We start from the raw sequence: 16042 nt of genomic DNA on the forward strand, positions 1-16042 counted from the left end.
TCTACATGATGTATTGTTACACCATGTAGGAGCAGTATGGACCAACAGTAGCTTGCTAATTATTTAGATTTAGTATGAGTTAATGAAACTGCCTTAAATGTGCTGTAGTAAACATGTTTTATTCTCACTAATCAATCAACACATTCCTGTCTTTGTATGTCTCAATATATTAGTATTATTTAATTAAATTAATTTAAAAGAATCTTTGTCTGAAAATAAAATATGATCCTTAACTGCGTTTCCCCTCCAGTCAGCAGACGGCGATGTGCGTTTTTCAGGCGATGCTGCCAGCGTGACGTATAATCTAGTGGACGGTTCTTCAGAAACAGCTCGTCATTCACCTCGGTAGCTTGCTAGCTAACATAGCCGAAAGATTCAAGCTATTTATACACTTTCGGTGTATATTAGCTACTGTGTTTTAGACACACTTCTGTCGTATCAACTTGTTAACCTATTTAATGTAATATTACGTTATTTTTTATTAGTCAGCTCCAGTAGCTGGCTGGTTAAATTAGCACTAGCCTAGTCGCTAATGATAGATAGCTAACATCCCCGAACATGAGGTCAGTAAGCTTCTCCCCTCCTGCTAAAGAAGAGGCGGTCTGCTGGATGGGGAAAGAGGGTCTGTGGCAGAACATTGTTGTGAAAGAGGAGAAGGAAGGTGAGGCTGTTACATTGAAAGAAGAAGAGAAAGAAGTTTCAGTGAAAGTAGAGGAAGAGGAGGATGCCGTTTTTGGTGTGGAGGAGGGGGAGATTACTGTCACATTGGAGGAAGAAGAGGAGATTGGAGATCCGTTTAACCCCAGTAAGTACCGTCTCTGCAGTCGTTGAACCAATATGCAGTAAAGGGGTTCTACACTTTCATGTTGTTCTGTAGGAATGGCTGGAGCTACACTGTAACGTGTAGAACATCAAGAGTGGACCATCAACAAAACGTTAACAATTTATCAAATGCATCCAATGACAATGCCTGAAATACTGTAGTCCTCAATATCTCTTATTAGATTAGCCCAATATGTAGTCTTAAAGGGGCAATCAGCAGTTGTTACATCCATTTTGGGACTTATACATTAATGGTATGTACCCATCTGTTTCTTGAAGAATTCACTTATAAATGCTTCATGAGCTTAGTTCAACTGTGGTACTCCATCAGAACTCAAAATATAAGCTTTTTTTTACTCCAATGTTTATCAGTAAATGTAAACAAACACTATATCCTCAAAACATGATTCATTGATTTAATTGAGTCTCAAGCATTTCTAAAACATATAACATTTTCATTTAATCCTTTAAAAAAAATCTAATTCAGAACAAGTAATGTAACAAAATGTGTAAAAAGGGAAGCAGTCTGAACTTAATGAATGCACTAGGGCCCCAAATAAAAAAATCTTGGGTCAACCAAGAATCGTCTTTTCTTTCTACCAACTGATTGGTAGAAATGTTATAACGTATTTTTCCATATTTAGACACACCCCATGTGTTTTAATTAAATCAAATATATGTACTGAACTGGTCTGATGCTTTAAGCATGCTGTTTGATTAAATAATTGAGACACACAAATGACTTGAGGGAGCCAGAGATCAAGATCGCCTAACCATCAGAAAAAAACTCTTCCTCCTCCCGCTGCTGCTGGCCTTCATAAATTCTGATGTTATGCTCCTAAAGTTTCTGATAATAGGCTACACCAGCAGTCGTTATGCTCCTATAGTTTCTGGTAATAGGCTACACCAGCAGTCGTTATGCTACTATAGTTTCTGGTAATAAATCAAATCAAATTTTATTTGTCACATACACATGGTTATGAGATGTTAATGCGAGTGTCGCGAAATGCTTGTGCTTCTAGTTCTGACAATGCAGTAATAGCCAACGAGTAATCTAACCTAACTATTCCACAACTACTACCTTATACACACAAGTGTAAAGGGATAAAGAATATGTACATAAAGATATATGAATGAGTGATGGTACAGAACGGCATAGGCAAGATGCAGTAGATGGTATCGAGTACAGTATATACATATGAGATGAGTAATGTAGGGTATGTAAACATAAAAGTGCATAGTTTAAAGTGGCTTGTGATACATGTATTACATAAAGATGGCAAGATGCAGTAGATGATATAGAGTACAGTATATACATATACATTATATTAAGTGTCATTTTTTAAAGTGGCTAGTGATATACATTTTTGATCAATTTCCATCAAATCCATTATTAAAGTGAGCTGGAGTTGAGTCAGTATGTTGGCAGCAGCCACTCGATCTTAGTGGTGGCTGTTTAACAGTCTGATGGCCTTGAGATAGAAGCTGTTTTTCAGTCTCTCGGACCCTGCTTTGATGCACCTGTACTGACCTCGCCTTCTGGATGATAGCGGGATGAACAGGCAGTGGCTCGGGTGGTTGTTGTCCTTGGGGGCTCGGGTGGTTGTTGTCCTATGGCCTTCCTGTGACATCGGGTGGTGTAGGTGTCCTGGTGGGCAGGTAGTTTGCCCCCAGTGATGCGTTGTGCAGACCTATAGGCCTAATAGGCAACACCGGCAGTCGTTATGCTCCTGAAGTTTCTGGTAATAGGCTACACCAGCAGTCGTTATGCTCCTGAAGTTTCTGATAATAGGCTACACCAGCAGTCGTTATGCTTCTATAGTTTCTGGTAATAGACTACACCAGCAGTCGTTATGCTCCTATAGTTTCTGGTAATAGGCTACACCAACAGTCGGCAACCTTTTCCATTTGGTGCCAAGTTATCTGACCATTTCTACTGATCTGGTGCAAGTTAGGATTTTCATATTCACATTTTATTGGAACAGTTTCATTTCATTTATAATAGTAATAATAATTATATTAGTCTTTATCTCAACATCAATCTCTGTGGTTAATCTACATTCTATTTAAATGAAAATTATGAAGAAACATTTGTATTGCCCTTGCTAAGTAAAAAAAAAAAAAAAACTACATAAAGCAAAAAAATGCTATTATTGCAGCCTGCATGTATAAAATATCCTGATAAATAAATATCATATAAATCTCATTGGCTACACATGTCCTGTCTGCAACGAACCGGAAACATTGGATCAACTATCAACTGAGTCGGCCCAAAACTCTAGATAGCAAGCTTGCAACATTGAATAAAATATTCTGGGCCCTCAGTTTCCCCTGCCAGTGAGTTCTCGACCAACACAGCTGTAGGCTATTTGTGAAAGGGATAAGAAGTAATCAGGTGTTTTAACATTTCCATTGGATCAGCACATTACGTTTTTCCCTTTCGTGCCAAGTGGTTATCGAAAGGATGAGAGCTGGAAATATTTTACGAAAATACTTTGAGGAACTATTGTCATTCGCTATTGATTTTGATTAGACTTTGTTTACTTGCTGTTTGAGGTGAATAAAACATTACTTTGAGAAGCTCCACAACTCATTAGTGGTGGTGCGTTAAGACAATCAGAAATACTATCAGACATCCCCAAATGGGCACATTTATAGGCCTACATTTGCGCTCAGGCCAGGAAGACTAGTCTTACTTCTATATGCGTAATTGGGTGTGTGTCCTTACTCAATATTGACAGGAGTGTTTCAAACAAAATACAATTAATAAATTGAAAAATCTTGCGAAGTAAGGTCTGGGTGGTCTGCCAGGGGCCGTTTCATTTAGTATCCGTTTGGGTCCGCATGGGGAATGATTGTATTTTCCCATAGACTGAAAGGGAGTGTAACTTTGACTGGATTTCGGGCTAAACTTTGAACATTGAGATATTAAAGACATGATAGATCAGACGCAGAGTATATAAAGGAGTGAGATCTGTAGAAAGACAGAGTGGCTGTGGAATGTGCTGGTTGGATGGGAGGAGATCACAGGATTGCTATAGGGGAAGCGGATGGATTGGGTGAAGGAAGGGTTGAGGTCAGGTCAGATGCCCTGAAGGGAGTAATAAGGGTTTAGTATCCTGTTACCCTCTTCCTGTCAACCCAGAAGATTTAAGGATTGGAGAGAAGGAGGAGTGTCCAAAGTGGGGTATATATACTTGTGATGGTGAGAACATGTTTTTGTCTGAACTACAGCTGTAACGACCCTTTGGGAAGAATTCAACTTGGTTAAGCTTCTCTAGTGTCCGTGAGTTATTTACTCTGAAAAATTAGAACCTAACACTATAATTACTGTTCCCTGAAGGAGGGAAACGAGGTGCAACACCTGTTTGGCCCCACTCCTTCCTGGGTCGGTGAAGAGCGGTATTAAATTTAAGGAATAAACCCGAGCTAGGCTTGAATTTAATAGTATGTTGTACCTAGTTTCCCTTCTTCAGGGAACAGTAGTTATAGTCATAACGTTACGCTTGTCATATGATGAACTTCAACTTAAATAAGGGATCTTGCTGTCGGACAGTTTTTTTGTATTCTGAAATGCACTTGAACTACGTATCATTTAGTGGCTCCTTATGTTACGCTGGGAAAAAAGTTTTCATGGGCACAGAAATGCTAAGTCATTTCAGAGTTTGCTATATCCAATGTTTTTTAAATGAGTCACCTTGCAATCCAAGATGGCGTAGCAGTATGACGTGTTTGTTGTTGTAAATGTTATGTTTTTTTTGTCACTTTTTGTATATATTGGAAATATTTAAATCCCTTTTTCCATGTTTAAATTAAATATACCTTCCGGCAACCCGCCTCACCCAATGTGATACGGATCTGCTATTTTTTAGACCTTATAGCCATGAGAACCTAGCCATGAGAACCTAGCCATGAGAACCTAGCCATGAGAACCTAGCCATCAGAACCTAGCCATCAGAAGCTAACCAGCTAATGAGCTACTAGCTATGTAGTCATTGTTAGCCACTGCTAGCGGCCTTTACCTTTTTAGCTCAGACACCAGCCGCTTTTAGCCAGTCTGCACAGCGCAATATCAACCCTGAGCATATCGGACTATAACGTCCCACTTGGCCAAAATCCAGAAAAAATGTGGCACGCCAAATTCAAATATATTACTATAAAAATCAATCTTTCATGACATCACACATGAAAGACACCAAATTAAAGCTACACATGTTGTGAATCCGGCCAACATGTCTGATTTCATAAAGGATTTACGGGGAAAGCACACCAAACAATTATGTTAGCTCAGTACATAGCCACAGAAAAACACAGCCATTTTCCCAGCAAAAGATAGTAGTAACAAAATCCAGAAATAGAGATAAAATTAATCACTAACCTTTGAACATCTTCATCAGATGACACTCATATGACATCATGTTACACAATACATTTATGTTTTGTTCGATAATGTGCATATTTATATCCACAAATCTCGATTTACATTGGCGCCATTTTCAGAAATGCCCGGAGTAATTACAGAGAGCCACGTCAAATAACAGAAATACTCATCATAAACTTTGATGAAAGATACATGTTTTACATATAATTAAAGATTCACTGGTTCCTAATGCAACCGCTGTCAGATTTTTTTGAAACTTTAGGAAAAAGCATACCATGCAATAATCTGAGACGGCGCTCAGAAATACACAACATTTCTCCGCCATGTTGGAGTCAACAGAAATACGAAATTACATCATAAATATTCCCTTACATTTGATCTTTCATCAGAATGCAGTGCCAGGAATCCTAGTTACACAATAAATCATTGTTTTGTTCGATAATGTCCATTACTAGTGTCCAATTAGCTAATTTTGCTAGCACGTTTAGTTCACGTGTCCAAACGCTGGCTCCGGTCCAGGCGAACTCGGACGAAAACTTCAAAAAGTTATATTCCAGGTCGAATAAACTGGTCAAACTTAATAGAGAATCAATTTTCAGGATGTTGTTATCATTTATATCCAATAAGGTTCCAACCGGAGAATTCTTTTCAGTCTCTATAAGTAATGGAACGCAAGATGATATAATGAGGAAAGTGCGTGACCAGGAACTGGCAATCTGCCAGACCACTGACTCATTCCCTTCCCATCCGGCCCCACAACACAGCATAAGCTTCATTCCACGTTCTACTGACTGTTGACATCTAGTGGAAGGCATATTAAGTGCAAACAGATCCATATATTACAGGGAATTGAATAGGCGATGACTTCAACAACAACCACTCTCAGAATTTTCACTTCCCGTTTGGATTTTTTCTCAGGTTTTTGCCTGCCATATGAGTTCTGTTATACTCAGACATCATTCAAACAGTTTTAGAAACTTCAGAGTGTTTTCTATCCAATAGTAATAATAATATGCATATATTAGCATGTGGGACAGAGTAGGAGGCAGTTCAGTATGGGCACGAAATTCATCCAAAAGTGAAAATGCTGCCCCCTATACCAAATAAGTTAACTGACCCTCTCTGCCCATTCATTGCCATTTTACCTGTTGTCTTAGCTGATTAACTGTTGTTGTCTTAGCCGTTGTTGTCTTAGCTAGCTCTCCCAATCAACACCTGTGATTACTTTATGCCTCGCTTTGTCTCTCTCTAATGTCAACATGCCTTATATACTGTTGTTTAGGGTAGTTATCATTGTTTTATTTTAATGCAGAGCCCCTAGTCCCACTCAACATGGCTCAGAGAGCTCTTTTGTCCCACCTCCCACACATGCGGTGACCTCACCTATCATAACTAGTGCCTCCAGAGATGCAACCTCTCTTATCGTCACTCAATGCCTAGGTTTACCTCCACTGTACTCGCACACTACCATATCCCTGTCTGTACATTATGCCTTGAATCTATCCTACCACGCCCAGAAATCTGCTCCTTTCATTCTCTGTTCCCAACGCACTAGACGACCAGTTCTGATAGCCTTTAGCCGTACCCTCATCCTACTCCTCTGTTCCTCGGGTGATGTAGAGGTTAACCCAGGCCCTGCGTGTCTCCAGGCACTCTCATTTGTTGACTTCTGTAATCAAAAAAGCCTTGGTTTCATGCATATTTAGCACACTCCGCCAACCTTAATGTCCTTGCCGTGTCTGAATCCTGGCTTAGGAAGGCAACCAAAAATTCTGAAATTTCTATCCTCGACCACAACATTTTCCTTCAAGATAGAACTGTCAAAAAGAGAGGAGTTATAATCTATTGCAGAGTTCTGTCATACTTTCCAGGTACATGCCCAAACAGCTTCTAATTTTAAAAATGAATCTCTCCAGAAAATCGTCTCTCACTGTTGCCGCCTGTTAGACCCCCCTCAGCTCCCAGCTGTGCCCTGGACACCATATGTGAATTGATTGCACCCCCCCCATCTATCTTCAGAGTTCGTTCTATTAGGTGACCTAAACTGCGATATGCTTAACACCCCAGCCATCCTACAATCCAAGCTAGATGCCCTCAATCTCACACAAATTATCAAGGAACCCACCAGGTACAACTCTAAATCCGTAAACATGGGCATCCTCATAGATATTATCCTGACCAACTTGCCCTCCAAATACACCTCTGCTGTTTTCAATCAGGATCTCAGCGATCGTTGCCTGCATCCGTTATGGGTCCACGGTCAAACGATCACCCCTCATCACTGTCATACGCTCCCTAAAACACTTCTGCAAGCAGGTCTTTCTAATCGACCTGGCCCGGGTATCCTGGAAGGATATTGACCTCATCCCGTCAGTAGAGGATGCCTGGTTGTTCTTTTAAAAGTAATTTCCTCACCATCTTAAATAAGCATGCCCCTTTCAAAAAATGTAGAACTAAGAACAGATATAGCCCTTGGTTCACTCCAGACCTGACTGCCCTCGACCAGCACAAAAACATCCTGTGGCGTACTGCACTAGCATCGAATAGTCCCTGCGATATGCATCTTTTCAGAGAAGTCCGGAACCAATACACACAGTCAGTTATTATTAAGAAAGCAAAGGCTAGCTTTTTCAAACAGAAATTTGCATCCTGTAGCACCTCATCCCAGCTGCCCACTGCACTGAGGCTAGGAAACACTGTCACCACCGATAACTCCACGATAATCAAGAATTTCAATAAGCATTTCTCTACGGCTGGCCATACACTCTTAAATTGAACCTGGACCAGCTGGCTACCCCAACCCCGGTCAACAGCTACGCACCCCCGCAGCTACTTTCCCAAGCCTCCCCAGCTTCTCCTTCACCCAAATCCAGATAGCTGATGTTCTGAAAGAGCTACAAAACCTAGACCCATACAAAACAGCTGGGCTAGAAAATCTGGACCCTCTCTTTCTAAAATTATCTGCCGGTTTCCGAGCTGGTCACGGGTGCACCTCAGCCACGCTCAAGGTACTTAACGATATCATAACCGCCATCGATAAAAGACACTACTGTGCAGCCGTCTTCATCGACCTGGCCAAGGCTTTCGACTCTGTCAATCACCGTATTCTTATCGGCAGACTCAACAGCCGAAAATAACAACCGATCAATCAACAACCGATTGCTTCCCACACCCGCCCGACTAGCATCACTACTCTGGACAGTTCTGACTTAGAATATGTGGACAACTACAATACCTAGGTGTCTGGTTAGACTATAAACTCTCCTTCCAGACTAATATTTAGCATCTCCAATGCAAAATTAAATCTCGAACCGGCTTCTTATTTCGCATCAAAGCCTCCTTCACTCACGCTGCCAAACATACCCTCGTAAAACTGACTATCCTACCGATCCTTAACTTCAGCGATGTCATTTACAAAATAGCCTCCAACACTACTCAGCAAACTGGATGCAGTCTATCACAGTGCCATCCGTTTTGTCACTAAAGCCCCATATACCACCCACCACTGCGACCTGCTCTTGTCGGCTGGCCCTCGCTACATATTCGTCGCCAAACCCACTGGCTCCAGGCCATCTATAAGTCTTTGCCTTCACTCAGCTCACTGGTCACCATAGCAACACCCACCCATAACACGTGCTCCAGGAGGTATATCTCACTGGTCATCCCCAAAGCCAACACCTCCTTTGTCCGCCTTTCCTTACAGTTCTCTGCTGCCAATGACTGGAACGAATTGCAAAAATCGCTGAAGTTGGAGACTTCACTAACTTTAACTCCCTCACTAACTTTAAGAAGCAACTATCTGAGCAGCTTACCAATCGCTACAGCCCATCTGTAAATAGCCCATCCAACTACCTACCTCATCTCCATATTGTTTTATGATTTTTTTTGTTTGTTCTTTTGCACACCAGTATTTCTACTTGCACATCCTCATCTGCACATCTATCACTCCAGTGTTAATTTGCTCAATTGTAATTATTTTGCCACTGAGGCCTATTTATTGCCTTACCTCCTTACTCCATTTGCACACACTCTATATAGATTTTTCTATTGTGTTGTTAACTGTACGTTTGTTTATCCCACGTGTAACTCTGTGTTGTTTTTGTCGCACTGCTTTGCTTTATCTTGGCCAGGTCGCAGTTGTAAATGAGAACTTGTTCTCAACTGACCTACCTGGTTAAATAAAGGTAAAATAAAAATTATTAACTTTATTGACACCCAAATGGATACTGTCATTAATGCCGTTCTTCAATAATTACACATAATTCTTAATACTGTAGCAAACATTATATTAAGCAGGACATTCAAGCGATTCTTACAATTATAATCCAACGTAGTGTGAAATGCACTCATAAGCAACCTGGAAATGGAGGTTACTCCCCTGAGTTTTCACCTATTCACATTCAGAATAAATTGTGAAAAACTAAAATCTTTGCTCACCATTTTTGCTCCTGGCAGATATACTACATCCATAACTATCGGTTTCCTCATTAGCAGGGAGGTGTTTCTGCAATCAAATTGTGTGTGCATCGCCCTCATGCCGCAATTTTATTAAACACAGAAAGGGGCCTATATTGGAGAACAAAAGTCGTCTGGCACACTGCTTAGAGTTTCAACAACATGAATAACTTATTTCTAGTTTACAATCTTAGATGTAACTACTAATGTGAAAACAAGACAATATGACTATTCTTGCTCATTTAAAACAAATGTCAAATAATCATTACATTCATTACAGGCGTCAATTATTGTACAACATCATGGCTATGCTGTTGGCATCACTTTTACAGTGGATTTCTGATGTTGTGGGCCTTTAATCATCTGTCTGACTTTGTTGTTCACACAGGAGAGAGACGGGACTATTGTGGATCCTCTGGGGAGCCTCAACAACATCACGATGCTGACAGGGCAGAGAAGAGTTTCTCCACATCAGAACACCTGCGGAGATCCACAAGGAAGAGACCTCACTGCTGTTCTGATTGTGGGAAGAGATTCACCTCATCAACAGGCATTAAAATTCATCAGATAATCCACACAGGATTACAGAAACTTTATAGCTGTAATCAATGTGGGAAGAGTTGTACTCAGCTAAGCAGCCTGATATTACACCAGAGAAAACACACAGGAAAGAAATTGTATAGCTGTGATGAATGTGGGAAGAGTTTTACTCCGCTAAGCAGCCTGATATTACACCAGAGAACACACACAAGAGAAACCTTATAGCTGTGATCAATGTGGGAAGAGTTTTACTATATCTAGTGTGCGGACTAGACACCAAAGAGAACACACACACAGGAGAAAAACCTCATAGCTGTAATCAATGTGGGAAGAGATACTCTGATAATAGATATCTGATTAAACATCAGAAAATACATGGAGTTGTTTCATGATATCAGTGAAATGTCACAATGTAGAATGTTTTAACATTGTAGAAGGAGTATTTTAATAATGTCACAATGTATAATGTTTTAACATTGTAGAAGGAGTATTTTAATAATGTCACATTGTAGAAGCCTAAACATTTGCCCCCTTATCAAATTATTTCAGCATGATATGGATATTAGCCTCGGGAAAAATCCAGGCTCTGAATTGAGAGAGTATTATTTATGAAATGGAAGAGTACTATTTATGAGATTCAACAAAAAAGTGACTAACAAGAAAATAGTTGTGTTACACTTACCACGTTGGTGACGCACTTGAATCAAAATGCAACACTTCAAAATGTAGCTAGCTGTTTTCTACAAATTGTCGTCTAACCAGGGATGTACAAATTATTCCCAGTTTCCGTGTGGTTTTTGAGCTGTTAGTTTTAACAGTACGTGCAACCTCATCGTCCTCCTCTCGGCACAATTGATTTCAACATGATATCGATGAGTGATGACAAATAAGTGTTGTGTTCCTTTGTTTAGCGACCCCTAAATTTAAATGCATCACTCCAAAATGTAGCTGACTGTCTTCTGCAGGTTGTCCTCTAATCAGTGAGGTAACAGATATCTCCCATTTCCATGTGTTTTTTTAGTTGTGTTAGTTTCAACAGCACATACAACCTGATGGCCCCTCTAATTGAATTCAGTGATTTATTGCTACTTGTCAAAACAGTGTTTCTGGTGCTTGTGCAGTTTATAAGGTGCTTGTTTAAAAAATACAAGTAATATGATTATTGTGGCAGATGTTTGTGTATATAGTACATTTTACGTTTAGATTTTCAATTTATCACAAACTGTTTCTGCATTTGGACTATTGATTTGGACACGTTTAAACTGTGACATTGGGGATATCCCACCTAGCAAAATGTCATTTAAAATAAGCCTATGCCATATAAGTTTGGTTTTAGTTGAAAGTGTAAAAGAACTAGTTAATTTCAACGTACTTGCAGCTTATACACATGGACTCAGTATAATAAATTGGTCTATAATCAATTTTATTAACAATCCTAATAAATTGAGTCATAAATATAAAATATATTTGTTGTCCTTAGAGGAAGGTGTTACAGTCTTTGGTTTTTCCATTTATGTTTTGAGGTTGGACTTTAGCACGTATAGCTCGTTAGCACGTAGGACGCACTGATTGGTGTCACCTCGTTAGTCAGTATGTGTTACACCTGTGCTGGCTTGTCCATCTCGTTAGTGGGAAGGTGTTTCACCTGAGCTGGTCCAGGTTCTATTTAAGAGTGAGTGCTCCAGTTGTCTTGATAGATGTGGAGAGTCAACACCTTTAGTTGCGCCACCTTTTTGGTTTGCTTCCTGTCTTTAAGTTTGGTGTGGGTTTTTCTTTTGTTTGCCTCTTCTTGGCAGATTTGGAGGGTCTCATGGTGGGTGTCTTTTAGGTCCCAGTTGTTGTTATAGTCAACTTTCAGTGGACACCCCCATAGTGTCTTTTAGAGCCCCTCCTAAAAAAACAAGCTTATATTTTGGGTTGGATATTGCATCCAATTAATATTTTAATCAATGGTATTTCCTTAGAATGTTCATTAATCTTTCAGTTGTTAGTCTTCTGTTTGTTGTGTACTAAATATTTCGGTTTATTTTCTTTCTCTTTTTTTTTCCTGTGAAGCCATTCTGTTGAGTCCATGTCTGAAATGTGCTGTATAAATAAAGCTTGATTTGATTTCAACTAATGAACCCAATGACTGACCAATCAACAGATTCTAGGTCCCTCTTAGTATGAAAAACAGTATCACTTTTCCAGCCTGCTGAAGGCGTGGTGGAGTGGTAAACACCACCCCCGGCTCTACCAGGGGCTTGAGGTGGTCTCCCACAGCTTTGCTTATGTCATGTTCTGTGGCCTTGCCGTTACATTTCTTGACTGCCCCTGCAACACAGAAATAAACACATTTAGTCATATTATATAAAACATTAAAAGTAATGGATATGGAGCGTCTATGACCTCAGTTACACCTGGCACCTAAATGTGACTTCCGTCATCTGATCACTCCAAGCTGAATTAGGTTCAGATCTACCAGGATGGGCTTTTGACAGTCTGGATGGAGTCAGGCCACTGAATATAAATAAGCAACGTAAAGAGGTGGGGTGAATGAGTAGGGAAAAGTACATGTTTAAAATCTAAACCATCTGTGACCTCTCACCTCTCTGGCTGTAGAAGTGTTCTTCCTAACCAGTCCCTCAACAGCTCTCTGACTGAGCTCCACCCTCACTGGGTCTTCAGAGGAGAGGAAGGCTAAGGAGGGATGGAAGGACGAATGGATCAGTCAGTCAATAAAGTTTAGAGCTGCTGTCTGACAAAATCACTATTTTAGTAGTTCATTAAAGTAAATAAGGCTTTATGACTGCTGAATACCAACTATCAATCACTTAGATCATGTATTTTCAGGTAGAGATACATCCTTGTGACGTCCCTAGCCCGTTGAAGTTGACATTTAAAATGGTTAAGTTGGGGGTTTAGGGTAGGGATGTCCCAAGAATCCCAGATAGCATTGACCATTGTGCATTTGTAACCGATGTGAAATGGCTAGCTAGTTAGCGGGGTGCACGCTAACAGCGATGGGAACGATGTTTCGTGGGAGGCAGTTGTTGATGTGTGCAGAGTCCCTGGTTCGAGCCCAGATAGGGGCAAGGAGAGGGACGGAAGCTATACTGTTACACATTCTTCGGTCTCTTTTACGTAGCAGGTGTAAAAGAAACACAGACAAGACAAGTAGGCGCTCAGGTCATTATGGTCATTGTAGTTTAAAAAAAATAGCATCTAATTATGCTTAACTGTATGTGGGGTTGTTAGAGAAGAATGTGATTGTGAGCCCTAACAATCCATTCTAGCACCTCATCAGGCTCTGTAAAAGGCTTAATTGATGACGTGTTCCTTCTATTCCAGGGGACAGCAGAGGAACTTCATCGATTCCACTCCTTCATCAATACAAGTAGTAAACATCTGAAATTCACCCTCACCTTTGATGCGCATGAAACAAGTTACCGGATGGTTGGACTATACTGTTCTCGTCAATCTTCTTAAATACTTCAACTGGAAATCAACAAATCCTCCATTGTTAACGCAATAGAAAGGTCAAATGCTTTATTATCTAAAAATGTAAAGTGCTGGGAGACAAATAAAATGGTGCAGTTTAAGCCCATGTGGTGGAGCTGGAGATGGAGGTGTGATCTAGTGTGTCTGGGCAGGTGTGATGTAGTTAATGGAGATGGAGGTGTGTTCTAGTGGGTCTGGGCAGGTGTGATGTAGTTAATGGAGATGGAGGTGTGTTCTAGTGGGTCTGGGCAGGTGTGATGTAGTTAATGGAGATGGAGGTGTGTTCTAGTGGGTCTGGGCAGGTGTGATGTAGTTAAACACCTGTTAAGGCTAGGGGGTGCTGTTGTCACTATTTATGGAAATCGTGTAATTTTTGAAACGGCTTCCTACAAACTTCTTGATCGTACAATATGCATATTATTATTATTATTGGATAGAAAAGTCTATAGTTTCTGTAGCCGTTGAAATTTTGTCTCTAAGTGGAACAGAACTCATTCTACAGCAATTTCCCTGACATGGAGTCAGATTTCACACATTTTGGCCCCTGTTCTGGAGTCAGTTTTAAGGCCACTGTTATTCCTATGAGTATACGGACACTGTGAATCTCTGGGCACGGTTCCAGTTCATGCCGAACGCAATGGGCATTTCTACATGGCAAGAGGACAGCTTTCGACCAAAAGACGATTAGACCCAAGAAAGGCTTCTTTGCCCAAGATTCTGATGGAAGAACAGCTCAAAGTAGGAACAATTTATTATGATAAATCGTGTTTCTGTCGAGAAATGTTAATCGCTTATGACGCCATCTTGCTAGACGTAGCTTCGCTTGGCGCAAACTGTATTGAAAAGTAAGGATAATTTTAAAAATGTAAATCAGCGATTGTATTAAGAATTAAATTGTCTATCAATCGCTGTCCACCCTATATTTTTTAGTCACGTTTATGAGTATCTATGTATACGACTAGATCACTGTCTAATATGGCCCACGACATTGTCTGACCAGCTGGGCAACTTTTGTCATTGTCTAACCATGATTTTGGTGGCTAAATATGCACATTTTCGAACAAACTGTATATGTATGTTGTAATGTGATGTTACAGGAGTGTCATCTGAAGAATTCTGAGAAGGTTAGTGAAAAAATTAATATATTTTGGCGATGTTTACGTTATCGCTCTCTTTGGCTAGAATCAATGCTGGGGTAATGTTTGCACATGTGCTATGCTAATATAACAATTTATTGTGTTTTCGCTGTAAGACACTTAGAAAATCTGAAATATTGTCTGTATTCACAGGATCTGTGTCTTTCGATTAGTGTATGCTGTGTATTTTTACGAAATGTTTGATGATTAGTAGTTAGGTAAACACGTTGCTCATTGTAATTATTCTAGTCCATTTGTGACGGTGGGTGCAATTGTAAACTATGACATCTACCTGAAATATGCACATTTTTCTAACAAAACCAATCCTATACCATAAATATGTTATCAGACTGTCATCTGAGGAGGTTTTCTCTTGGTTAGTGGCTATCAATTTCTTAGTTTAGCCGAATTGGTGATAGCTACTGGTGTTGGTCGACAAAGAAAATATGGTGGATTATGCTAATGTGTTTAGCTAATAGATTTACATCTTTACATATTGTGTCTTCCCTGTAAAACATTTAAAAAATCGGACATGTTGGCTGGATTCACAAGATCTGTGTCTTTCATTAGCTGTATTGGACTTTAATGTGTGAAAGTTAAATATTAAAAAAAATAATAATTGAATCTCTGCCTTTTCAGTGGGGGTGGGGGGGGGGCTAGCGGCACCCCAGTCCTAGACAGGTTTTAATGTTTCTTTGATGTTGTTTGTATGTGTATGTTTTGTATTGTTTATAAAATATCAAATAAAATATTAAAACATTTCCAATGCAAAATAACACCTCACAGTAACTCCTCACAGGAGTTATTACATTAAACCAATCAGAATTTAGAAGAATGCCAAAGTTAGGTGTGAAGTAATATGGAGGACCAGCCTATGATGTATACTACAACAGAAATAACTTAAAATTTTATTTATTTATTTATTTTACAAGGTAAGTTGACTGAGAACACGTTCTCATTTGCAGCAACGACCTGGGGAATAGTTACAGGGGAGAGGAGGGGGATGAATGAGCCAATTGTAAACTGGGGATTATTAGGTGACCATGATGGTTTGAGGGCCAGATTGGGAATTTAGCCAGGACACCGGGGTTAACACCCCTACTCTTACGATAAGTGCCATGGGATCTTTAATGACCTCAGAGAGTTAGGACACCCGTTTAACGTCCCATCCGAAAGACGGCACCCTACACAGGGCAGTGTCCCCAATCACTGCCCTGGGGCATTGGGA

The 16042-nt window shown here is 40.0% G+C and overlaps 1 protein-coding gene across 1 annotated transcript; it reads left to right on the plus strand.

Moving 5' to 3' along the window:
- Positions 1-298: 298 nt before the first annotated feature.
- Positions 299-12313, plus strand: LOC129839095 (zinc finger protein 572-like). Its single transcript, XM_055906371.1, has 2 exons — positions 299-805; positions 10047-12313. Exons 1-2 carry the CDS (start codon positions 559-561, stop codon positions 10421-10423), a joined length of 624 nt encoding a protein of 207 aa, XP_055762346.1. The 5' UTR covers positions 299-558; the 3' UTR covers positions 10424-12313.
- Positions 12314-16042: the final 3729 nt, after the last annotated feature.

The sequence above is a fragment of the Salvelinus fontinalis genome, chromosome 40 (genome assembly GCF_029448725.1).
Source record: "Salvelinus fontinalis isolate EN_2023a chromosome 40, ASM2944872v1, whole genome shotgun sequence".
NCBI lineage: Eukaryota > Metazoa > Chordata > Actinopteri > Salmoniformes > Salmonidae > Salvelinus > Salvelinus fontinalis.

Coding starts and splice junctions, on each gene's coding strand:
- LOC129839095 (XM_055906371.1), top strand. CDS start 559: ATGAGGTCAGTAAGCTTCTCCCCTCCTGCTAAAGAAGAGGCGGTCTGC. Junction 806..10,046: donor TGGAGATCCGTTTAACCCCA/GTAAGTACCGTC, acceptor TTGTTCACACAG/GAGAGAGACGGGACTATTGT.